Source organism: Pholis gunnellus, assembly GCF_910591455.1.
Source record: "Pholis gunnellus genome assembly, chromosome: 11".
Taxonomy (NCBI): Eukaryota; Metazoa; Chordata; class Actinopteri; order Perciformes; family Pholidae; genus Pholis; species Pholis gunnellus.
The window spans coordinates 17936149-17961719 of NC_136538.1; the positions used below are offsets into that span (position 1 = coordinate 17936149).

Genomic DNA, 25571 nt, shown 5'->3' on the forward strand with positions numbered 1-25571 from the left:
CCTCCAATAAGGAGCTCAGATGAACCTTCATCCTTATACTGTACATGCGGGATCCAGACTGTACTGCACACACAAAGACCGGAGCCCAGAACGTGTCACGGCTGGTTATCTGACTGATTAAAGAGGCTTTACATATTCAGCATCGCTGCATGAGCTCACTCTGCAAATCCATCTCAACATTCTGCACAAAGCCAAAGGCTGCACATGTGAAGAAGAGCTGATGAAGGATACAAACATGACTAAATCATCAGTATGAGGAGGAAATGTATACTCTATATGCAGTATTAGAAGGTAAGTACATTTACTTGAGTACTCTACTTTATTTCTATTTCATACTACTTAATACTTCGACTCCACTACATTTCAGAGGGAAATGTTGTACTTATTGTTATTTAGCTTTAATTACTAGTGCAGATTAAGATTTTACTTACAAAACAGTAATGTGTGATAATGATACTTACATGGTTTTATTATATAGTCAAACGTTCAATGTAGTTCATTCACAGTGGGTACTTTAACTTGAATCTACTACAAGGAACCTTCATTTTGAGTTGATCTGCCTGTCCCTGTGGTAGTGGTAGTGTCTCAGAGCACCAAAGTCTCGTTTAGAAAACCTCTAATTTTACTGCAGCAGTATGCCCTGCTCAGTCCTGGTTCTCCCGTGCCTCCCTTCTCTCCAGTGGGCCCAGCAAAATGGCCTGGGCCTCCAGCAGCACTGGTGAGTGTTGGCTCTCAGCGGGGACTGGTGGGGCAGCAAGGCGAAGCTTTGAGCTGTCAGTGTAATCACATCCTGAATATTTGATCAGACAGAAAATTTCAACTAAAGGCCAACTAATTGAGTTATTAATTGAAACAGTCAACTTCATCAAACATCTGTTTAATTGTCTTAATTTTGGTTTTGTAAACTTTTGCCTAATCATAGTACACATTGTGCCCTAGCAGCAATTCCAGTGACATGTATTTTTTACTTTTTTTTTTTGCAGGTCAACTTTTAAAGGGTCAGTGTGTAGGATTTGATGGCATCTAGTGGTGTAGTTTGTAGATTGCAACCAACTGAAAACCTCTTTGGTCACTACAAGTGCAAAACAATGGAAATGCCGTGTATCTCGCTCAGATGCCATCCACAGTCCTTCAAAATCTCATTCATGAGCTCACTTCAAATCACATTCATGGGACAATTTGTCTCATTTCAAATTAGATTTTAGAAGAAATGTTGCATTGTTAATAAACTGTTGTAAATAATTTCACAACAGGCTCAACAAGCATGTCGGAGAACTACGGTGGCCTTCAGGTGACAGAAAAATGTGAAACGCCCTCTCTAGTGCCAGTTCATAGTTTGTCCATTATGGGCTACTGTAGAAACATGGCGGATTCCGTGAAGAGACCACCACAACTATTCTTAGTTTCAGGTCATTACACACTAATGAAAAGATAGTTATGAATAATATATTCCATTTCTGCTAATAGATCCCCCGAAATGCTACACACTGGCCCTTTAATGTGTTGTAAAGATGTAAATGTAAAGAGGCCGAGTACAGCAAGACAGTCTATTTTATTTTGAAGGTTTTGAAGCTTGGTGTGTCCAACGACACTAATTGTTTTGCATGCTTATTGCTCACAGTAAATGAGATTATGTATTTCTGTTCGTTTACTCTGCTCACATTCTAGTAGATTTTGGTTTGAACCAGTAGAATTTATTTCCATTCTGATAACTAATCATTGTATCATTGATGAATGCACGACTTGATTTGTGCAGCACTTCAATGGAAGTGAACCAGAGTGAAGTGTTGTTCTCTCACCACCAGAGGGCAGAGGCAGCCGTGATGAGCGGACACACATTTACACCAAACAATCAAACCTTTCCTCCAGTGTGACTAAAGCTCACAGACTAATTGTGCTATTTGGAGACAGAAAAGCACAAAACTGAATGATACTTCAGGAACCACGAGCACATTTTCAGTGTTTATTTCTTTCAAGTCATCCACATAATAAATAGACAATTCAAACCAATTACACCGGACTGAAAAGGGGTAAAATTGCTCGACTTGGTTGGGCTGAAAGGAAGCAGGCACTTAAAAAAAAAACTAAAAAAACATTAGTGTGTATTATTTATCAGGACTACAGAGAGACATTTTTTAAAATCAAACCATGAGGCAGCTGCCTGCTGCTGGGTTGGCTACACAGGTACACACAATCAGACCAGGAAACATCTAAAAGCATATCAAAAATAAAACTGCTGCTCTATTCTGCAAACACACAGAGCGGTCTTAGATAAAAACTAAAAACAGAAAGACAATCTGAGGAATCATTAAAATGTTAACATGCAACGGAAGTGTTTCAGTTTAAATGTTTCTTTTAAATGTTCAGATTGTTTTTTTTTTCTGTTAAACGATGATTCATACAGTACTCATCTCTAAACAATGATCTGCAAGTTGAGTTAACTCATCTGAGCCAGTTATTACCCGATCTATCAGCACATGAAGCTCATCTATACCTGACAGAGCCCTATTGTTGAAGTTTTATTACTGTGAATTACAAAATGCACACAAGCGTACTCCTTGTTTACTTCCCACGTCAAGAGGATAATTTAGGATGTGAAGGGACGCTTTACCAGCAACTGTGAATAACTAAAAACTACTCATTGTAGATGTACATGTTAAGCTACTAGTAGTGAACTTCAGTCAACTAAAATCACACTGAGGACGCTTTATTTTATTTAACTTAACCCTCCGATCTATTAAAAATAAAGAGAAAAAGGCTGCAATACATTTGTTCTTGCATTATTATACACATTGGGTCACATACAAATGTTTTGGATTGAACAGTCCTGGATCTTTGAATTACAATTTGCATTACAGTGAAAATATGATCTCAGACTGGGCTTGCCCCATATCTCTATCGCTGGCCAACAACAGTAGACAAATCCAGGCGAACAATAGTGTGTGTGTGTGTGTGAACGGACCACACAGGTAAATTAGCAGATAAGTGAGGTGATGAAAAGCCAGTCCTCAGTTTGAACTCTCTCAGACAAAAGGAAATGCTTGCAACCTTTAAAGTTCCCTTATCTTCTTGGCACAAAGTGGTTTACAAAAATCCTCCGTCACATCGTTGTGCCTGTGCAGGTTAAAATAAAGCTCTGTCACTGAACTCTAATCGGCACAAGTTCACTAGAATTTTGTAGTTTTGTTTGACAACATCAACTCTTAGTAAATAAATACATCATTGTAAATGCAACAGCAGGCAGGCAGAGGAGAGGGGGGGGGGGGGGGGGGGGGTGAAGACCGGGTCGTCTTTGGCACACGAGTGCAGTTCAGTGGCGGTGACCCAACTTTTATCTTTAGCACACTGACGGAGGAGCTCAAAACACGAGTTGTATATTGTCTTCTGCCAACAGCTTTGGTATAAAAACCAATAGCTGCCCCGTTTTTTTTGTTTTTTTTCCCAACACCATCACATCACGCGCACTGCTTCCTCTTTAAATCTCCGTTAATGTTCTAAATGTCCAGTTCAACGGCTCAGACCTCGCTCACTGGCAGGTCGGCGTCATCCAGGTCCACGGGGGGTTCGGGCATGTGGGGCTCAAAGCTGCTCCGTCTTCGCCACGGGGACTCCTCGGAGTCATCGATGGTGGTTCCGGGCAGGTGGCGGGTCACTTTGCCAGGCGCGTCGTCTCCTGCAGGGACAGGCGTGCTGGCGTGCGGTTGTGACTGGGCCGTGGCAGCAGGCTCATGAAGTGCTCGCTGTCCCACGCCAGGCTGCGGGCGTGTGCCGCACGTGACAGCAGCCCCCCACTCTGGGTAGGATGGTGGCATGGCAGATATGGGCGAGCGAGGGGCGGGGGGGCCCGCGGGGCTGCGGTAGAAAGTGGAGCGGCCGCCGTGGTCCTGCAGCAGAAAAACAGCGGGAGAAGACACAGGAGAAAAGGCGAGACGACAAGAGAGTGGCTGTTAGTAAGCAAAGTGAAACCCTGACGTGTGCAGCGTATTTGAAGGGGACCGATAGTGAGAGTTACAGACTTGGTATTAGCACCAGCGTGTGGAGCCGTATGCAGAGTAGGTACTGAAGGTTGAAGGTGCGGAAGAATGTAGCATTGCTAAAGAGGGGAGATGGTAGTAGCAGTAGTAGTAGTAGAGGGAGTAGTGGTAGTAGTGTCAGCAGGTTTTAGTTTTGGTAGTCTCAACAGGTTGCAGTGGAGGAGCAGAGTGCCTTAGGAAGCAGTGGTTGGTTGTTGCTCATTATTTCACAGCTTTTCAGTGTCAGATTTCAATCTCTGAAACACAAAACAGACGAATGGAAAAGAAAGAAAAAAAAAAAAAACACAGCAGAGAAAGTGAAAGCAAAGAGGGGGTTTGCCGCTGAGCAGTCGGTGAAATGTTGGTTTAGAGAAACATCCCAACTATAAAGAAAAGACTGAAATACTAATATCTGCCTCGACTTCCAAGATACTGTATCTGGACACAGTTTCTGCCACAGAAGCACAATGACACCCTGTGACTTTGCAGGCCTGTTAAAATTCTGATCGGTAGATCCACAAAGTACCATTTAAGCAGAACAAGGTTTCAGAATCAGTTTCCCAACACAAACATCCCAGAAGGAGCCACACGCGTATCAACAGACGCTTTAAGCTGAATCCAAAGGTACTAAATCAAGCTCATGCTGCGTTTTAGGGACTGTTATAGGCAGAAATAATACAAAACACTGAAGACATCCGATTAGCCCATTGTATACTTGATTAGCTCTTACAAACCAACATATTCATATGTAAACCAACACACTACTAAGAACTAAAAGTTTGTGACTCTGGACATGTGGATTCAGCATTGGCGAGTCCTCAATTCAAAGCTGTTTAGCACACAAACGGTATATGTAGTCAATATGGAAACAAGTATCTTATTATTGTGTGTATCAGGAAGAGAGAAAAACAAAAACATACAGGCAGCGAACAGGAGGGAAGAGGAGAGACAAGCAGGATGTCACACATCTAAGACAGGTACACAGCTGCAGCAGACTGCAGAGATAACAGAGCACGAAGGGAAGAGAAACAGAAGGTGTGAAAGACACATGTACGCAGTAATACAGACACAAGATAGAAACAGGCTCACGGTGCTCACAGCTCAGCTGCTCATGTATGTGCATGGATTCTACATCAAATGTATTACACTGAAGCATCATAATTAATGGTGAGGACAGGTGGAAGCTCTGCAGGTGATGCTATAAGGGAGGGAGGGAGTCATTCTGTGCAGAAATATTACTAATTAGCATTTGTACAACTTGAGGTGTTCTTGTTTTCGGTTGCCGTGCCCGTGGGCGACGGTCATCACATGCGAGAGAAGCTAAAATCAAGCACACCTCAAGTCGTCAGAGTCCTGAAGCAAGTTTTCATTGTTTTAACCGGGCACCGTCTTAGCGCACTGAAATGCAGTTTAAAAGTGACAGCGTGGCAAAAAAGAAAAGAAGAAAGAAAAGCAAATGGAGGAGGAGAAGTGGAGGAGGGAAGCAGCGAGGACGAGGGCATGAAGGGGAGGAGCGCTTGTTGGGTTATCACAGCCATACATGGTGGTTGGTTCTGAGAAAATAAAGGAGCATCAGATATGCCGGAAGATCTGATCTGCTCTCAAAAGGTCTACAACCACAGAGGGCCAGCCAGTGAGTGGAAAACAGTAGTACAAAAAAAAAAGGTGAACTTATAGTTTAAAAGGGGGGATTTAGAGGAGCTGACATACGTGCTGCTGCACTCCCCGATTCGAGACGTATACCTCTGTATACAAGGGTTCGACAGCCGTCTGGCCTGCCGCATCTGCAACAACACAGTGCAAAGCAGTATTAGAGCAGATGGGCTGTCTGCCCACAGGGAGGAGGAGGAGGATGTGGAGAGAATGTGACAAAGAAAGAAAAGAAAAGGGAAATAGAGGAGAGAGAGGGCAGAGAAGAGGAAAAAAAAAGGGGGGGGGGGGGGGGGTGAGAGGAAAACAAGCTACACAGAGAGAAAGACACAGGAGGGAGGAAAGGAGGGAACTGTAGAGACACCAACAGCGCAGTGGTGTTGAGGATAATTCCAGTCCAACCAGAAGGGGCCGACTGCGTCAGAGGACACTCTCTCCTCTGTGGACCAAAGAGCTGGTTTACTTCTCACCTGCTCCAGTCTGGCTGCCTGTCTCTGTGCATGTAGGCTGCGCATTTGGCCGAATCAAGCGGCTCTACACTCTATATTCTCACACAGATGAGGTGGTCTGTGTGAGCACACCAGTCCGTCATCACGACCTAAATGATGACTTATGTACTGACGTCCTACTTTAGTTATAAATCTGTGTAAGGGAGCCCGGCGGCTCAGGGTGTTAAGGCGCTAAACAAAAAAAACAGAATGTCCCCAGTTTGCATCCAGCTGGGGACATTTGTCTCTCCCCCCTCATTTCCTGTCATCTGTTGATTCCCGAATAAAAAAGCACAACATGGCCAACAAAAAAATCCGTGTTTTTCGGTTGGGTGGTGACGAGGAGGGATGAGGAAAATGCAGAACAGGCTGTACCAAGTTCTATGTAAAAACAGCCTTTAGAGTTATAATAATCCATATAATCATTTCCTTGCGGCCTGGTAGGAAATGTCTTACGGCCCGGTGCCGGTCCACAGCTTGGGAGTTCGCCAACTACTGGTGCAGAGTACACAAAGTAGAATTTAGCTTCATCAACATACCGTCAAACTAGCGTTTCTGCTACTCTGCATCTGTTTGAGATGAAGTCAAAAGGGAACAGTCTCCTCCCACCACCTGATGGCACTCAGTCAGTAAGTCTGAAGTCATTTCCCTTGTTCACAGGCACATCTGAGGTCTCCAGTCAGGTTCAAGTCGACTTATAATGACTTGAATCCACACTATGGCGACACTGTAGTGAGGTGCAATATACATACTGTGGCAGCAGACCTCCCAGGCCCCCGCTGGGCCACAATGGCCCCGGAGACGGCCTTAATCCAGCTGTGCATCTCCTCTTGGCTGTCCGCCTAGTGGGAGACAAACGTAAAAAGGACAAAAGACGAGAGAGTGAGACGGTTGGTAGACATGGAGACGAGCAAGAGCGCCATCACAGCGTTTGTGAAGGACCCTACCTGTATGTAGAACGTCCTGGATGTGGTGACGACTTCAAACAGATTATCTCTCATCATGATGTCACTACAACAAGAGTGAAAAAAGAAGTCAGATGGTATTTATCTCATCTATATCAGGAGAGATAAACACAATCCTCCTGGACTAAAGATATAGTTGTTTTTGTGGAATGTGAAAATGCCGGGACACGTTAAATACCTCTGTTTGCACTCATGGACTTTGTGAACTTCCTTCAGCGGGATCATTCTCAGCGGCTCTTTCTCCTAAAAGTTAAGGAAACGAGCGTTAACACTTAAAGAAGCCAAAACTTAAAAAACAGAAACACACAAGATAAATGTTATGTATGCATGTCTAAAAAAAAAGAGGCCGTCTTGCAGAGTTTTTCGGTTTCATAGAGACAGAACTTCCCTCACAAGTAGCAGACTACTAACTAAAAACTGTGATGGCTGTAACTTTCTTGACCCGGCCATTTGATACAGCAGACAGAGAGTCTGTGTCCTTGGGGCCTGTTGATAGCCAAATAGACAGATAGAGCTGTCATATAAGGGCAGGGTACGAGACGTGCAGAATTATCCTGAGGACAGTCTGTGTGTGTGTGTGTGTGTGTGTGTGTGTGTGTGTGTGTGTGTGTGTGTGTGTGTGTGTGTGTGTGTGGAAGGAAGGCCAGGGGGGGAAAAAGGCATGCCAGGACATGTGAAGTGAAAGCATTGAATTCCACAAGACGGCAGATAAAACATGTTAGAACTCGGGACAGTGTGTTTGCTGTTACTCTGCCTCAGACTGTGGGGGTGAATCCAGTCCACACGCGTCATCAATAACAATAAAAATATTCCTTTAAAAGGCTTCACATAACTTAATTTAAGTTAATTACCAAATCGGACTTGAAGTAACTCATTGAGTTTTCCTCCAGAAGAAAATATCGCCGTTTCCAGTTCCTCATCTGGGGGGAAAAAGGGAAAAGATGTTCAGACCTTTTGTCAAATGTTTAAATATAAATACTTTGAGGGGGAAGTTAATTATCCTTGGGCATCTCTAAACAGAATTGAACACACTGAATTGCGTTTTAAGAATCGCAATTGATGAACTTTTCTGAGTTCAACTCCACACACACAGCGGCCGGTACCCACCACAGCTCCCTGCTTGACGCAGTAGCCCGACTTGATGACGGTGTGCTCCTGAGTCGGCCTGCCCAGGAAGTAGGGCAGCTGGCTGTGGGACCGATGCATGGCCTCACGCTCCGTTCTGCCTGCACCATCGCCACCGTCATGCTTGAGGGTAAAGGAAGCCGGAAATATCGTAATTACAAAAATATGTCCGCCACAATCCATGTCAGGCAGAATTGTTAGTTAAAGCAAAAGTAGTTTGGGAAAATATTCGTATAGTGATTACTATAGATGGAAAATTGAAAGTACTAAAGAAGGACTGTGGGAGATATGTATTCATAGCTTAAGTTAAGTTTTTCAAAATAACATACATTTAGTAGTTATGTGCACGCATGTAAACACAGTATGTCATGCAGTATGTGTGTGTGTGTGTGTGTGTGTATGTGTATGTGAGATGTGTACCTGGGTCTGGGTGACGATGGGGACTCCTCCAATGATCTCCGTCTTATAGGAGATTTGTTTCTTGGGCCCTACAACATCCGGTAAAGCCTTCTGGTTCTCTGCATTCTGCTGCCCATCAGACAACTTCGGCACCTTAGGAACACACACACACATACACAAACACACACACACCAGACAATGTTGAATTAAACACACAAATACTATACATTTTGTGGAATAGCTCTTTAGGATGGAAAATACTATATATATATATATATATATATATATATATATATATATATATATATATATAAAATCAAGTCTGTAACCTTTAACACGTTAAATATAATTTTCTTTCTGGATAATTAAGGCCTCATGGAGAACAATGGAAACAGTCCTTTATCCCAGGACTCAATACAACAATACAGCATCCTGTTAGTCACGCTCTGACTCACTCCTATATAGTGTCTTGACAGACCAGTCATTCACTTCTACAGAAAAGGAAGGAATAAAAGTGATAAAACATGAGCCGAAAAGAACAGATTAGTACGGATGACTCAGGAATGGACACAGTGTGTGTGTGTGTGTGTCTTACGGTGATCTTAGTGGCTTTATTGAGAGCGTTGACCCAGTCCACCAAGTCCTGCTGATCATTGGCCTGCAGGAAGAACTTCCTCATCCCAGCGTTGATGACTAATGGATCATAAAAAAGAGAGCAGTGGGAACAGTTCAAAGAGTGAAAGTATTTTCAGACACCACTGTATTCTCTACACTACTTCATCCGATTCATCCTGTGTTCCACACGAGTCACACGCAAAAAAGCACTGGAACTAAGGAAGTACTATGGAGGTGGGTGTTGACTAATTGCGCTTTTGGCCCGTCTTGAATAGAAAACATGACTGAGTGTCAGCGGAACAGAACCGCTGCCACAGATTTCTCTGGAAGTGAAAAGCAACCGGGCCAAAGGGACTCTCCCGGCAGCATTCCCTCTGCATGTGGAGGATGACCCAGCTGCCTCAGTCTGCCACCACCTACCCACTTCTCACCATGACGGAGGCCCATGGCTACAAACCACTAAATATTTCCCGCACATTTTCCCGCCCATGTGAACATGAGCAAACCCCATTTTTCCCAATCACAAAGAAAATGTTGGGTCAAATGCTGATTAGCTATGGATCAGGATATAGGAGCTGAAAGAACTCAAGTCTCTCATTCTCTCTGCCACAAATCCTTAAATTCTGCAGCTCAAACCATCCCTGTGTCTCCTCCATTTCCTTTAGACACCATGGGAATGAATTACATTAAAGCTGGACTGGTGAATCTGGTGGGGGGGCGAGCCGTAAAAGCCACTGGGAGCTCAAAGCCTGTGTCACAATGGCGGTCATTCTTCCTAGTTCTATGCGCTCTTAAGACACACGCAATACCTCGCTTTCCCTGTTTTTCTTCCACCTTTCTGTAAATAAATCTGCCCGTCTAGTCTCATTTAATGTTCAGATGTGTTTGGTAAACTGCTTGGTAGTGGTGACAGTGTAGTGGTCTCTGGTGGGCGCTGGGAAGACAAAGAGGAGGAGTATCAGATCTGACTCATAGCTACACATCATAAAACAATTTGTGCATCCAAGCACCAAAGTTCACACGAACACACCGCTCTTGATCTCTTTCCCCAACCCAGACACGCACAAGGAACCGCCCCATACCCCTCATCCAATCACAGACAAGTCTCCACTGCCTTACTGTAAAAAGATCTGTAAAAAGATCCTCATACTTAATCACCCGATGTTTCTCGTTGCTTGATGCAGGAAGCAGTAGGATTCGTAGATATTCGCAAGAACATGTGGCACACAAACGGTAGTTTAAAAATAACTCCATGCATCTCTGAATCAGGTTCCGATTAGGATGCAGGCATCCTGTCGAAAAACCTCAACAAGGCAACTGGTGCGCACACACAGTCCGACACACTCAGTCACGGTAGTCAACACGCTAGTATTTCCTGCTATTGAAGAGGATGGAGGAGGAGGAGGAGAGGGGGCTAGTACACAATAACAGGGAATGGAGGTTTACTACTAAATAACCTGATGATGGTTCCTATTTACTCTCAACTATTTTTCATTCCCGTCTTGACCGCACAGGGTGAAACGACAAGGACAAAATGTCGAGAAAAAAACAATATCTTTGTTTCTAAATATCCATTGTAGGACATGGGGCTAAACCGACACAAACTACTTCTTTACAAGCGAAACTCGACCACATGTGTATCAACATTAGTTGATGCACCACTAACAGAAGAAGAAGAAGTACACAAGGAAAGTTTAAAACTTTAAAAATATTTTCTAAATGTTTTGTGGGGTGGGGAACGCACTCGACATGCTCGAAATGCAACTTGATAAACACAAACTCAGACCATCAACCGCCGTGGTCGCCTGCATCTTTGCGAGTTGACTAAACAGACAATCTTGAACAAGGCCCGCCGGGTCAATGGCGGAGAAAGTATGTGGAGAGCAACGCTTGACCAGGTGTAAAGGGCAGAGGAGGACAGCAAACATTCCTCCCCGAGGTTACACCAAGTGTACTCAGCTTAGTCAACATGTGATTGAGCACACCGTCACTGCTGATGTTTGCAAAGCACTGCAGGCGAGTTCTATACTTGAACAAGATGTACGTTTATTTGATAAGTTTGGTTATCGCTTCATATGATTCATACCATCAATACTATTGTCCAACACACAGCTGCTCCATGCCAGTATAAAACAAATGATTTAAACTGTAAAAAGCTTTGAGAAATCCCTGAAATCTTTATTTTCTCACTCATTCTAATGCAGAGACATTCAAAGTAGATAGCTCGTCTGTGACGATCCTTGTTGTCTTACCGAAGCAGAATTCTGCCTTGGGCCTCAGCTTGGTGGCGTCGCTGACCTAAAGGAGGACAAAGCTCACAATTGTTAGCTTCCCAGTTCAAGCGAACACTGTAAGTGGGTTCTATTGATGACGAATGGTTTAGTGTGGAGATAAGCTTCGGTGGTTCTTCTCACCTTAGAGATGTAGGTGAGCTTGAGGGAGCGAACGCAGTCTGTACCAACAGGCAGGTTCTGTGGGAGAAGAAGAACAATAATGGTATGCAGGCAACTGTTAACCATATTAATAAGGCGGGAGCCGTAGCTGTGGATTAACAACAGAATAAAATGCGGTGGGCGAGTGAAGTCAATATTACAGAGTTAGAACAGCGTGCGTTGTGCACTCCATGATAGCTGCTCTGCTTCTGGAACTACGGGATCCAGATTTAACGTCATTAAAATTCAAGCTTTTTCAATCTATAAAAAGAAAAGAGACTTACTGAATTATTTAAAATTTCTCCTGCACTACACGATGTATGAATAGTTCATGTAACAGTGCACTTAAAAATGCAGCATCTCCAAACCAGCACGATGAACAAACTAAGAGGAAACGGTAATAACGGTGACACCGAGGGTCACGGAGCACAAGATCATGGCCACTGTGGTCAAAAGCAAATATGAGCGCTCACCACACGGACTTATCTAGACCACTGGAAGACTAAAAAAAAAAAAAAAAACTAATCCCAGGATTAGAGTTTAACTATGAGTTCATTCAAATGTCTGCCGGTACCTAAAATACGTACTCACCATCAGCCCTGACCTACTCCTGTGCCTTTAATATGGGCCTGACTGCCTTCAGCTAGAATTACATAATCTACATTCTCCCATCCTTGCACGACTGTCTGGCGATGGAAACATTTAGCCTGTACTTAGTTTTGTGTCCATAATGAATGACGACAGCTTAGCTAGAAGTGGCCTGCAGTTACATGAGAGCTGATCATTCACACTGTTCACTAACTCAGGTTAGTTGGCATGCAGTCGCCTGTAAATTGTCACATTTTTCCCGTCAACACATTAAACATTAGCCCGTGCAGTTACCTGGTTCCAGAAAACAAAGCTAAGAGCTAAGCTAACACAGCCCTGTGTAATTTACCTGTGGGTTGTCCATGTACCAGACCAAGCTTCCCTGCTGCGTGTCCAGAATGAAGTAACGACGCAGGAACTTGCCGCTGCTCTCGCTCTCCTCTATGTCCAGGAAGCCACAGTTGCGGTTCTGTCGGTCCACGTAAGGCATCTCGCCGCCGGGACATTCCCTGGCCTGCTGGGGCCGGGAGTGGAGAGGAGAAGGGGGCAAAGCGGGACCCGGGGGGGAAAAAAACAAATCCTGAAGGAGAGAGAGAGAGAGTGAAAGAAGTGTGAGGAGGGAGGGAGTAAATGTCTTTGTGGTGGAGCCTTGCTAGCGTGACCCGCTCCCTCTCTCTCTCTGTATCTACTGTATCTCTGGTCTCTCTGCCACCTGGAGCTCACTAGGCTACAGCCTGCCAGGGAGATCATGTGACACAAAACCACAACCCCGCCTTTATCCTTTTATGTCAGCCTCACTCACTCTATCTCTCCCGAGTCCCTCTTTTTTCTAGCGCTACCCACCGTCACTCTCTCTTGCTCACCCACCCTGGAGTGCTCTCTTTTCTCCCTCTTCGTTTGCAGTCCTCTCCTCTCTCTCTCACTTTCTGTGTGCTATCTCCTCCCAACTGCTCTCTCTCTCATCCAATTTGGCAAGCCTCTGGCCAACCCCTTCTATCCCCTCCCTCTCTCCCTCCCTCCACAGCTGAGCACCCACTTGTGCATGGTCAAAAAAAAACAAGCCACAGAGCTCGGCCATGTTCGACACAAAGGAACAACATGAACGCCCTTAGGAGCTGCGCGGGAGAGAATGTGCAATGTTTAACCTGCTGAGGTTCCACATAACCCTGAAAACCTACATTCAACAAAAGAAGTAAATGATTACGGTGCATCCGTTTAGTCCTATACGAGTGTGAACGCTCGCATGTCAATGTCAAACCCCTGTGTGGGTGGTTGCAGCATTAACTGTAGGCATATTGTCGCATTAGTCTGTTTAAGCCGCTGTCCTTTCGGACGGAGCCTGAAATATGTGATTGAGATGAGTCTTTGGAAAGCAAAAGATAAAGACGCTCTTTCTCCGGGACATTACGAGCGCTGTGTGGGTGGATGGTGGGGCCGCGCGGGGACAAAAGGCCTGCTTGTTGGGAATGGACTCTGAGCTGAGAGCGTCTCAGTGAGCCCCCCCTGCATCCACCAGAGTCATCACAGGCACGAGAAAAAGGAGCCACACTGTCAGAGGAGACTATTTGAGCACTACACAAATAGGGATTGTTATGAGGGAGAGAGAGATGTCTCTGTTGAGTTTAGTGATCCTGGAAAAAAAGAGTTGATGCGCACAAGTTCATCTGTATTTCAGTGATGCAGAACAGATGTTAGAAATAATGCAAAACAGCATCCCAACAAGGTGAACAGTCAGGCAACCGTGTACGCTGCAAAGACTTTGCATTTTCATTCTTGTGGAAAAATAAGTACACTATAGTAAGACCCATACTGGACTTTTGAGGTTGATAGCAATACTGATATTATATCAAATCTGGTAGAAATATATGGACCAACATTCATTTTTCACAAACGCATAATATTAAAAAAGGATGACTTGTTTTTTTTAGGAATTGTGACCAAGATATGTACTGAGGCGAACATTTTAAGTGGCTAAAATCAATGTTTTTATAACAATATGAAAACATTGTGACGATGTGAAATAGGTCGCACACATTGATGAGCGCACAGAGAATTATGACCTGAATAAACAGATCCCCTGTTTTAATGAGCTTATGCGAGTTTCAGCTCATGTTTAGCTGTCCGACACGCAACTTTTCTATTTTGGTTTTACAACTCAGCTGTTTATCGTAAATAAAAAAAACACAAAAAAAACCCTGTACACTACCCGCTCAGCACCAAACGGCCATTAGCGACGAGCTGTTTAACATCGTGGAGCGTTCATCAGCTGAAGAGACAGATATTTCCCCCAGGAGACCAAGAACAGAGCTTTAAATACAGGACTTACATTCGACAGGTGGCCAGAAGTACGAGTCCAAATGATAATGTTACTCAGTAACAGCTGGATGTGTGAATAATCAACTTTTCGCTAACAGGTTCGCCATATCAGCTTAAAAGGTGATCATCCAGACATATTCTGTACGGCGTCAAATTAGCTCGAACCAATAGATCTGTACTTAACTTATATTGGAATACATGATCATGCTGATATATATATATATATATATATATATATAGTGCACTCACCCATAAACGTGACGTGGATGTTTTTAACTCAACTAATTCCGAATCAAAGATGAACATTGTTGTCTGGCTGATGGACATGTCTGCATGTACCACAGGGCTGGATTTGACCCGTAATTAAATAAGAAATTGACAATACAATGTATTGCAATCTTATCCAACTATACTGTTTATTTGCACAACTTTCACATTTATTTTAGTGCATATATTACCATTAGATTAGTCTAATTACTTGTGTAACCGGTCCATTGTGTCAAGGACAAATACACACAGCACGGCCTCTGTTTGAGTAGTCTAGGTAGCACATCTGGGTTTCTGAAGCCAGGATATGATTTTCTAAAATGGTCAAATACATAACCAGGATACTTCAAAGACAGATCATTGCCAGGATACTAGTACAAAGGCTGCTCATAACTGGGAGGTTACAGAGCCTGTGTGAAGCAAGAAATACTGTAAAAAGTCAGAGTGGAAGTGAACAAGAGAAAGTGAGAGGGACACACTAACAACATAAATGAGAACATGCAAAGTAAGAACCAGGCGACAGCAAAAACAAGCAAATGTGAGGTCTAACTCTGAAGTCGACTTCTTCCTGGGTCAAACGTTCCCACGGTAAACTCACTCTTTACAATCGCCACAAGGCTTTGTCCACATCAGATGGCGGCCAACTGGTCCCACATGAAGACCAGTCATAAAACAGCAGTACGCAGCAGCTGGATCAGGGTTAATATTCTCTTTACAATGATCTGGACTACTTGCTGTGTCATTGAAAAGCCACACAACAGCTGTGAATACCTGTGGAGCAGAAAGCCTATATCTTGTTTTAATGCCCTCCCTAACAAATCACTAATCTAGGTGTTGAGATCAGATTTCATTGTGCACTACAGTAGTTAGTTAGGCAAAAGAAAATCCTCTTTGAGAAAAAGCATTGGAAGCGAACCAAAGGCAATTTTAGGGACTGAACTAATTGGCTCCCTGCAGGTCAAAGGTGGGACAGGTCATTCCGGTTCAGCTGAAAAGAGTCATTTCTGGTAAGAATCTTGCACATAAGGCCAGCGGGGTTGATAGGCTTTGGCCTTCACAGTTACTCAGCCAGGGTCCCGTTCACCACAGCGATATGCTAGTGATGGTGTCTGTGTTTCCAGAGCAGGACAAACATGTAGACGCTCACTAGGTTAATGATAACTAGTGACACTGACCGTGTGTCTCGGGTTACTAAAAAACAAACGACTTAACCGACGAGCTTCCAAATTACACGCGGGATAACGTTAACATAAAGTGTTACTTCTGCGATTAACAAACGGCTAACGTTCCAGCTAGCTAACGTCAGATCACCACGACACGCTGACAACGTTTCAGTTAGCGGCATCAGCGACTCCGGCCTGAAGTTATAACTGGCAGATACGGGCTCAGGTTAGCCTGCTATTAGCAGCTACTTCACACCACTAAGTAATAAAACGATGCACACAAAACACCGAACATAATCGTAATGTAACCACCTAAAAACTGCCACTGGTGTATTGTTAAACCTGCTAGCAACAAGAGCGCTTTACTAACTCGTGTTAAACGTGACGGGGTGAGCTTACCCGAGTCTGTAACGGCTGCTCTCAACGGCCGTTGGTCTCGCTGTTGCTGGGTCTGTCCTCTCTGCCTCAGCCCATCTCCACTGATCCAGGAGCTGCTGCTGCTGGTAGTGAATGTGGAGCAAAGATTGTATATAATAAAGATGATCACTCTGTAGTGAAAAACCAAAACGTGGTTGTTAGTAGTTTAGACAGACAGACTTATTAATCCAAAAATAATAAGAGTAAAAAAGCACAGTATATACAATGAAATAGAATAATATTAAATTAACTAACTAAACAGTAGTGCAAAGTTAAATGCATCGTTCGTTCTTTTTGTTTTGCACACACTGTCATTCCTCTATTGTACTGCGTTGCATACACATGGGACACATGGACAATAAAGTCTCTCTTATCTTATCTTATTTTTTTACAATAGGCCAAGTGCAAACAAAACAAAATCTGCTGCTAAATGGCAGTGATGCATGAAAGTATACATAGGCTACACCTTTTAAAAAAATATATATATATTTATTGTCAGTTCTGCAACTGGAAACTGGAAAGCAATGTTTCGGACATTTTTATGCTTTTTTTTTTCTTCCAACATGAAGTCGACTGCCTAGTTCAGCTCCATTAGCTGAAACAACAGTCGATACTGCAGATCAATCCATACAAACAGCAACTGAGCCACATTGTTATATAAGGTGACCACTAGCACAAAGCAGTACAGACTGACAGCATGTGTGATGCATCAATGTGGTATAAAGCCACATGACACACGAGCATAGTAACAATAATGATAAAAGTAACAATAATGATAAAAGCTCTGGATGTTAACATATGTTCCTTAATTGTTCTAACTCTTTCTGGTGCCCTGAAAAGGAGTGAGAGCTCCTGTCTTAGAATCACCTCTACTGTAGGTGTAAAGTCTGAAGCATCGGGGTGTCAAGAGCAGCGTGCCTGCACCGGAGAGTGGTGATTTAGCGACATCTAGCGATTCAAAGCTGCAGCTGCAGGTCTGTCTATTTTCAATTGTACGTTGGCCTTTCGTCATTGCGTAACATACATTTTTAACAAAGGAACTATCACTTCAAGGAAGCAAACTTTATCGTGTCTATCTATTTAATATCAAGATCATCTCGTTACTGCTGCTGTTGCTCTGTATCTGTTTTTATTTCAGACTGGGGATTTCCTACAGAGAATTTAAGGCTTCCATAAATACTTTGTTTTTGTTGGGGAACAGCTGAAGACTTCCTGAAGATAATTATTAGTATTAGTATTAATACTAATAATATTAGTATTAATACTAATATTAGTATTAATACTAATAATTAATACTAATTATCATTATTAGTATTTTCAGTTTTCAGTCACAGTTTGGTTAGGTTTAGGCAACAAAACTACTTTAGGTTTAGCAACAATATACGTATCCTACATTAGACTACATACACACATACAGTATCTAATGTGTGCCCGGGTCGGGTGCAAATAGCATAGTTGGCTACGGACACCTGGGTGCTAATAGCATCTGCCTTATTGTTGTGCAAATATAGTACTACAGTGCATTAATTTGCCAAAAGTAACATTTAGCCTCCACTCAAACTTAGAAACTTGACATTTTTTGAGAACAAGTTTAGCAGTCAGTGATATAAGGAGCATGCAGCCACCAATACCTTTCACAAGTCCTGACTTTGTTGTCAGATCACATTTCTAAGTCAACCTGTCTTTCAGGGACGATGGGCGGTAACAAACTCAGAAAACACACACACACACACTTTTTGTCTGCTGCAGAAGAACAGATTGAGCGGGAGGAGTGAGAGGCAGGCTGCTGCTGATGTTAATAAGCGGGCTGACAGAGGAGGTGAAGATGGAAGAGGAAGAGGGGGACTCCCACCCGGAGATGAAGCACTTTTCTCTGTGGCCTCTCCCCAGGCTCCGCTCCCTCAGTGACACCTCCGGATTTCGCTCCAGAGTGCTGTTCAAGCTCCGGGGATCCCGCTCAGGTAGGATAAACCACAAAAACAAACTACGAGGCCAACCTGTAACCTGATGCTGCTGTTGTGTTCCTTTAAATTCAAATTCCCTTTCAGCTGTCTTTCCTTGCCAATATAAAATGTCTCTTATTTCTTTTGGTGCAGCAAGTTGTACTAGTTGTTCTTGGCCAGACAGCATCTCTATGACTAATACAACATCTGTGGCTTCCTGCTCTCCTACACAGAGAAACGTACTCTTCCTCTCACATTTTGCTCTGGATGCCACTAATAATACCACACAAAATGTCATGTAGTGCGCTCTTTTTTTTTTCCTTCAAAAGAGACTTTAATATTGAAGTTCGTCATCACAAAAAGCAATAATTAATGAATTGCTGCATAAATATTTCTTCAACTATGACACACCTACCTAAATCATCAGGCGCCACACAAGTCCCACAATGGGTTGAATGGAGGAGGTGTGACAGGTGGATTTAGGTTAAATACACTATACTGGAATATCCAGCCACTGGTTTGTGAATATCAATAAAGGCAAAGGAACGTTTCAAACAAATCCGAGGTTATTGAAAAGTTCTGACAGTATAAAAACATACATTTGTTCTGAATGTACACATCAGTGTGTGTGAATTAGTTTTAACTTTAACATACATTTTTTTTTCTGTAGGTTAAGTGTCAAAATGTTAAAAGAACCCTTTCACAGGCATTGTATGACTTTGGCCATGGTGTTACCCAGCTATGCATCCTCAGCATCTTACTTAAATGTCACTGTCACCGTTTTGCTGCATGAGGCCTTGTACAGGCTTGTATATAGTTTCAGTGGTTAGAACCACTTCCTATCTGCCCGTCTTCAGTGTTTAAGCCTCAAACTGCAGCGGCACTCTCCACCCGACTAACACGCCTACTCTGACTTCTACTACATGAAGTTTAGTAATATACTGCTTTTCCATCAGGGCCGTCTTGCTCTTCAGTCTGATTAGTTTATTATAACATTTCAGTAATACTCATTTTAGAAGTTGCAGTTATCTTGCTGGTCTTCAGCTGCCACAGGAAGTGTTCTGTGTTTATGGTTGAAGTTGTAATTACAGGAAATGCTCATGAGTGCAGCAGTCAGGACATTAGACGTCCGAAGTTGTTTGTGTCTGTTTGGATCTTTGAGCTTCATGGTTCAAACTGTCTAAGAGTAAAGCTTAGTTAGCTAAACCTGAAAATTAAAACACTCCATGGATTGTTAGTGTGCTTCATGTATAATCCTCACGCTATCCATTTTTTATCATAGTTTTATGTATGAATTGAAACGACAATTTTAGATTTTACAATTGAAATTCATTCATTAAAAAATCTATTTACACCAATGTACACATTGAGCTGTATTGTTCAGTAAAAAGAACAGTTTGTAAATCAAGCAACAGGGGGAGCTAATTCATCATGTGCATTAAAACGGCACCTCACACATGTGTAACATGCATTTTTCACATCCATCCCACAGGGTGAAGCTTCAAAGGCAGCCAAATGGGGACAGAGTGAGAGCAAGTTGAGTTAATCCTGCTACACGCTAAACTACAAATATAAACTACAAATATAACAAACAGTATTTCTCTCTGAAAAAAACAGTGTATGACTAACAGCACTCTTTTTTTAAACTTAAAGGGGTGTAGTATGATGGGATATATACAAAAAATGTGTTAACCTATTCGTGCCATAATATTATTGCCAGTATATCATCAGCGTCGACACAAAAGTCTGCAGAGGAGGATATTCCCCCTCAAATAAGATTCAATTCTACTTTTTGACCTTCTGAAACAGCCGTTCACAAAAATAATCTCAATACAATTGCACCATCTGCTGAGGAAGATCATGTGATATCACTGAAAGCTCCAGAACAGCTATTGAGTGGACAGTGTGCTGTGATTTTTTTTTTAGCAATTGAAAGATGTTGAAAGTTCTTAAGCATGCAAAACAAGAGCATCATTGTTTGTATTCTAAAGATTATGTTGAAGAGCCAAATGTTTGTTAAGTTAGTGATGATCTTTAATGCTTTTTTCTGTCGCTATTCTAATATAAGAATATGATACCTTAATGTCTCCATATAAACTCGAGCACTCACACACATGCATTTGTGTATGTGTTTGTGAAAAAAAATCAATTTGGGATAATGTGTAGGCTGAGATGCTCTTTGCTATCTGTTGTAAATAGCATGCTGTCCTCCGGATGGGCACTGTATCGCTCTTGTAATTACACAGGCAGAGACAAGAAGAAGAGAAGAGAGGGATGAAGACAAAAGAGGGTGGGGAAAAAAGGAGCAGAAACTGGATGGATGGCCTATTGATCTATTAATACAAAAGAGAACAATAAGGGACAAAAAGAGAAGAGGGAAGAGAGTCAAAGAGGACTCACAGGAGGCAGGTTTTATGGGGAAGAGGAGGCAAAAAGGGTTGCAAGGACAGGATGATTAAGGAGGAGGAGAGGACAGATGAAAGGCTGAACTGAAGAAGAGGACAGCAGAGGAGTGTCAGCTTGCTGGTACACTCTGCGGGTACTCTCCTCAAAATAACATTGATTACAGACCCTTTTAGTCTGCAATAACTACTAGTTAAATGTACTGTAATGCAGAGAGAGGCCCTTCCCCCTTCACTGCCCACACACTTCACTATCCTCAGCCACTGTTGTAGCTGCTGCAACAGCCACCGACAAAACCGACATACTATACTCACCATCTTATTTTAGCGTGTTAGCATGCTAACTTTTTCCTTATTAGCACATAAACAAATGTCATGACAAATTCAATCAGTAGTTGTAGTGACATTTCACTCAACTCAGCAAATGTGAACCTCTTTCAATCCATCTGGTGAGATATTTCAGTCGGAACCTGACTTGACATCCCTAGATCCAGGTCACTAGCGTGGCTATAAGTAACCTTATTTAAAGGTTCAAAATCACATCTCTCATCATTTTCTCACATAACTGCCTTAAGCCCCTTTAGTTTGGATTACACAAAGTCTTCAGCAGCAGGAGGTCGAGGTGGATTGATGGCTCAACAAAACAACAGACTTTAACATGTGAACCCGTAGTTAGTTTCCTGTTTATTTTAATCACCCCCTGACCTTAACAACAGTGGTGTCAAGTTATAAAGATGTATTTCCTTTACAACAGTGAAGTGTAAAGGTTTGGGAGGTCACAGATGAACTGATGTCTCCACGTGTTCTTCTAAACAGCAATTACAAACTGGTTCTATGATCTAATTTGGAGCGCCTGTTGCCCTGAAGCTACGTCGCATGATTATACTGGCCGCAGGTGATTGTGATACAATAATGAAGGTGATTGCATGCTGACACACAGCTGTGTCTTAATTTCTGTCATCTGCGCTCCCTTCAGTGCAGGCCGATATTTTAACAAAACGGGCTTTCTTTCTTTTATTTCTCTCTTCTTATCACACGCTCGGTGTTGTATGTGATCGTCTCTGCCCGTTCTTTGGGTGGACTGTACGTGTTGTTCTCACATTTAACGGTGAGAAATAAGGGTCTTTTTAAATACCTTGTGAGGTACAGGCGCTTTCACGTTTTTCCATCTACTTCATTTCTTTTGTGTGCGATCATGTGTGCGTGGGTGGGTGTTGCTGGAGTTGATGAGCCAGTTGTTTTTCTTCTCGCTCGCTGTGAGCAGTTTTTTTGGACTGCATCGAAAGTTAAAGTCTCACTTTCTCTCCCTCCATCTGTCTATCAGTAACTCAGTTACTTGCTAAGCCTTTAACTCTATTAATATTTGTCAACGTTATGCTGCACAGCCTCAAACAATGCTGTGTACATACAGTGTATGTGCGTAATGGAAATGTAATTAACGCTTACACCTGCTGGGTTAATTATAAACAAAGTCAGTGAAACGGAGAGACATTATGGACAAAAGCAGGAAACGTAAGTTTGTAAGCTTTAGGATTTTTATACATAAGACAGTGGTGGAGAGGATGAGTTAAAAGGGAATGAAGAGGGAATAAAACAGGAAAAGTAGAACATCTACAGTACAATAATGATAATGATAGCAGCTGCTTTTATGTACTCAAGAACATAATAGTTGTGTAGACATAATGTCTTTAATAAAGAACAGGAAATAAAAAATCAACTGCTTGATACACATTCACAAATAGCAGTCTAGTGCTATAGAGCGAGCTGCGGGATCCAGCGTCAAACAGTTACTGGCATACAGATGACATATTTACAGTGTTGTGTGTGTGTGTGTGATGTAAAAACACAAATAAATGACCATCTGTCTGCCTCTTCCTCCTTCTTTCTCTATCTGTGATTTCTTTATCGCGCTCATGTCTATCTTAGAGTTTATATTGATTTATTTAGCATGTGATTGCTACTGATGCTGGGTTTTATGATCTGTGGATTTAATATCTAAATTGTTTTTATCATGGCAGAGTCACTGTGGCTCCATGGTCTTCAGGTGTGTTCTCCATTCAGCAGTTTGTAATTAAAGCCCCTGAAAAACATGGCTTTAAATGTTAATTATTTCTCCTCAATATTGAATATTGTGTTGCTAAGAAACAAAAAGGTTAAAAAAAACATTATTTTATAGACTCAAAAGCCCAACTAATGTGCTGCATCAAGACAGCACAGCACAGTTTTTACTTCAGATTTTAAATGAATTGTATACATTCCATACGTCTATTCCAGTATGCACAAATAAATGAAAGGGGAGATATTGTGCACATTTTCAGGTTCATGTTTGTGTTTTGTGTTTCCATTAGAGCATGTTTACATGCTTTAATATTCAAAAAACACATTATTTTTTCTTATACTGTCTGTCTTAATGTACCTGTATTCACCCTTTATCTGAAATGCTCAGTTTTAACACCTGTCTCTTTAAGCGCTCTTCCGGAACAATCCCAGTCTGCTGTGATTGGCTTACGAGAAAAATACAGTCTACCTTTGCAAAATACCTCCCAAGCTGTGGGGGGAGATACTCAGATGGGGGACGGTGTATTCTAATGAGCCTGCATGTGCCACGGGAAAGGGGAGACAAATCTCAATGGCTTGTTGAAACACGTGTTTTCTGTTCTTTGCAGCCCACTAAAAACGGCCTGGGTTGTCTTATGTCACAGTTCTTGGGTTGGCATATGCACCGCAGACACTCTAGACACCTAAATGTATGTGCACAATTTTTCATGATATGCTGAATCAATTAGTCAGAAAAAGTAGCCTAATCAGTAAACATTTTGACAAGTGATAAGTCAGTTTATATCATCTTAAATTACATTTTTTATTTATTTATTTGTCTGAAGTAAGGTTAAAACGACTTAAAAATGAATTAATGTTAAGTAGTTTACAGCAAGAAGCTGTAACATTCAAAAAATCCTCGTAGGCGGCCATGTCACAGCCAGTGAATCTGTACTTTGGACTTCCATATAACAATCATGTCTTCTGTTTACTCCTTTATATCGTATCGATAGTGTGAAGTCTGCTCATATTTGCTAACTGCACTAAAAATATAAAACGGGAAAGTGCAGCATTGAAAAGTAAACACACTAAACATACAGCACGCTACCTGCGTATTTGATGCATCTCCCTTCTAATTTCCTTCTCTCTTTCTCGCATGTCCTCTCCCCTCCTCTCCTTATTTCCTACGTCACTGTGGGACATCAACAGAGGAGGGAGAGTGAAAAAAAGAAAAAATGAGTGAGACTGGAGCCAGACAGCAGCCAGAGGAAGGAGGAAAAACTTGACAGGCAGGGAGATGGAGATAAACGCAGGAGGAGACTCACAGATTGGAAAGGGAGAATGAGGAACTGAGATGGAAACAAACATTAACTTTTAATGCTCTTTATTGGAGAGAGGGGAGGCAGGAGGGAGGGATGGAGGGAGGGATGGAGGGAGGAGGGGCGAGTGAGGAGCAGACAGTGGAGAGAGAGAGGAAGTAGACAGCGAGGGGAGAGAGAAAGGGAGGGGAGCGAGAACAGGAGAAGAAGGGAGACTGTGAGAAAGGGAGGAGGGGGAGTCAGTCGGGGGAGGGAGGGAGGCAGAGTGGTGGTGTGTCGGGAAGAGGCAAGGATCAATTCACACTGCTGATAATATTCCCTGGGTCAAGTCATGGAACATGACGGTGAGTTTTTCTTCTCAAATAATCAGCTGGATCTTTTTCTTTCTGCATGTGTTGACTTTCTGTGTCTGTGTTAATGTAACACATCGGCATTGTGGACACAGAGAGACATTACTTCCACCACTTGCTCTTCACTTCCTACACTGTCCGTATTGGTTTGTCACCTGTTAGCTGGCGATTGCTTTAGGTGTACACGCACACACACACACACACACACACACACACACACACACACACACACACACACACACACACACACACACTATAAATCCTCAGCCTGTATTATGTGAGTTATGAAGCATCCTGCCTACCGTGTTTAATTTGAAGTTAGCTTCATAAAGTCCACTAGTTAAAATAAAAAGGGGGGGCATTTAAAACGTCAGTTAGTATTGTTAGCTTTGACTGTATGCAAAATGAGTATCTGACTTTTGTCAGAGATCATTTGTTTGCCGGGTTTCTTCTTTTGCCTTAAATCATAAATCATGAATAAATATGTTCCATATATCAATGACAACAACAACAGGGTCATGCATAATGTACAGGAACACTACTTTAAAGGCACTAGTAATAACACTGTGTGCAATATTAATAAGAGGCTAATGCTGCAAGTAGAACACTTAATAACCTTAAGGTTGGCTATATCTTCACTTAACCAGGCTTCTGGTGTGCCGTGAGGGCCAGTTTTGCTGCTGGTCTGGTGATGAACACTTATGCGTAACTTTAAAAGCAATTCTTGTTTTTTTGTGAGTCAGCCCCACAGTTGCGTTATATCATTGTATTTTCTCATATGACAAAGAAAAAGCAAAGGCAGTAAGTTTATTGTTAATATTTCTATAGAGGAAAGAAAAGGCCGATTCCAGGACGGCTTAACTGGTAGCCATCTTGGGTGCATGAGACTATTAGACTAAATGACAATGATACGTTGGTGCATTGGTTGGTGTCGTACTCAGCTGGAGGAGGCAGGCTATATCGGGCCTACGTTATCTAATATAGTTTAATTACAGTTTGCAGAGGTTGTCATAACACATCATGGTGTTTCTATCTCTTATTAAGTTAAAGAAAGCCCGAAATTTAGGGCAGCGATAATGTTT

At 42.4% G+C, this 25571-nt stretch overlaps 2 protein-coding genes across 5 annotated transcripts in view; one reads left to right on the forward strand and one right to left on the reverse strand.

Moving 5' to 3' along the window:
- Positions 1-1950: 1950 nt before the first annotated feature.
- Positions 1951-16495, reverse strand: LOC306703046 (pleckstrin homology domain-containing family A member 1-like). 4 transcript variants are annotated; one of them, XM_079168865.1, is made up of 13 exons: positions 16421-16495; positions 12625-12855; positions 11670-11726; positions 11508-11553; positions 9236-9333; positions 8662-8793; positions 8224-8364; positions 7968-8036; positions 7295-7359; positions 7099-7162; positions 6904-6993; positions 5724-5797; positions 3517-3884 (listed from the first exon to the last, which is right to left on the reverse strand). In XM_079168865.1, the coding sequence occupies exons 2-13, from the start codon at positions 12763-12765 to the stop codon at positions 3650-3652; spliced, it is 1212 nt and encodes a 403-aa protein (XP_079024991.1). In that variant the 5' UTR covers positions 12766-12855; positions 16421-16495; the 3' UTR covers positions 3517-3649. The 4 variants fall into 4 exon arrangements, with proteins under 4 accessions (XP_079024988.1, XP_079024989.1, XP_079024990.1 ...); XM_079168862.1 differs by lacking the exon at positions 5724-5797 and having other exon boundaries at positions 1951-3884; XM_079168863.1 differs by lacking the exons at positions 5724-5797; positions 16421-16495 and adding an exon at positions 15457-15484 and having other exon boundaries at positions 1951-3884.
- A 1756-nt stretch (positions 16496-18251) lies between these two features.
- The window catches only part of phactr2 (phosphatase and actin regulator 2), a 38426-nt gene continuing 31106 nt past the window's right edge, over positions 18252-25571 (forward strand). The window contains exon 1 of the mRNA XM_079168585.1: positions 18252-18399. Within this exon, the coding sequence (XP_079024711.1) occupies positions 18264-18399 (136 nt within the window). The 5' untranslated portion in view covers positions 18252-18263. The remainder of the gene's footprint in view (positions 18400-25571) is intronic.

Coding starts and splice junctions, on each gene's coding strand:
- LOC306703046 (XM_079168862.1), bottom strand. CDS start 12,765: ATGCCTTACGTGGACCGACAGAACCGCAACTGTGGCTTCCTGGACATA. Junction 7,360..7,967: donor GTTACTTCAAGTCCGATTTG/GTAATTAACTTA, acceptor CTTAACTTTTAG/GAGAAAGAGCCGCTGAGAAT. Junction 3,885..6,903: donor CTGGGAGGTCTGCTGCCACA/GTATGTATATTG, acceptor TTTCTGCTGCAG/GACCACGGCGGCCGCTCCAC.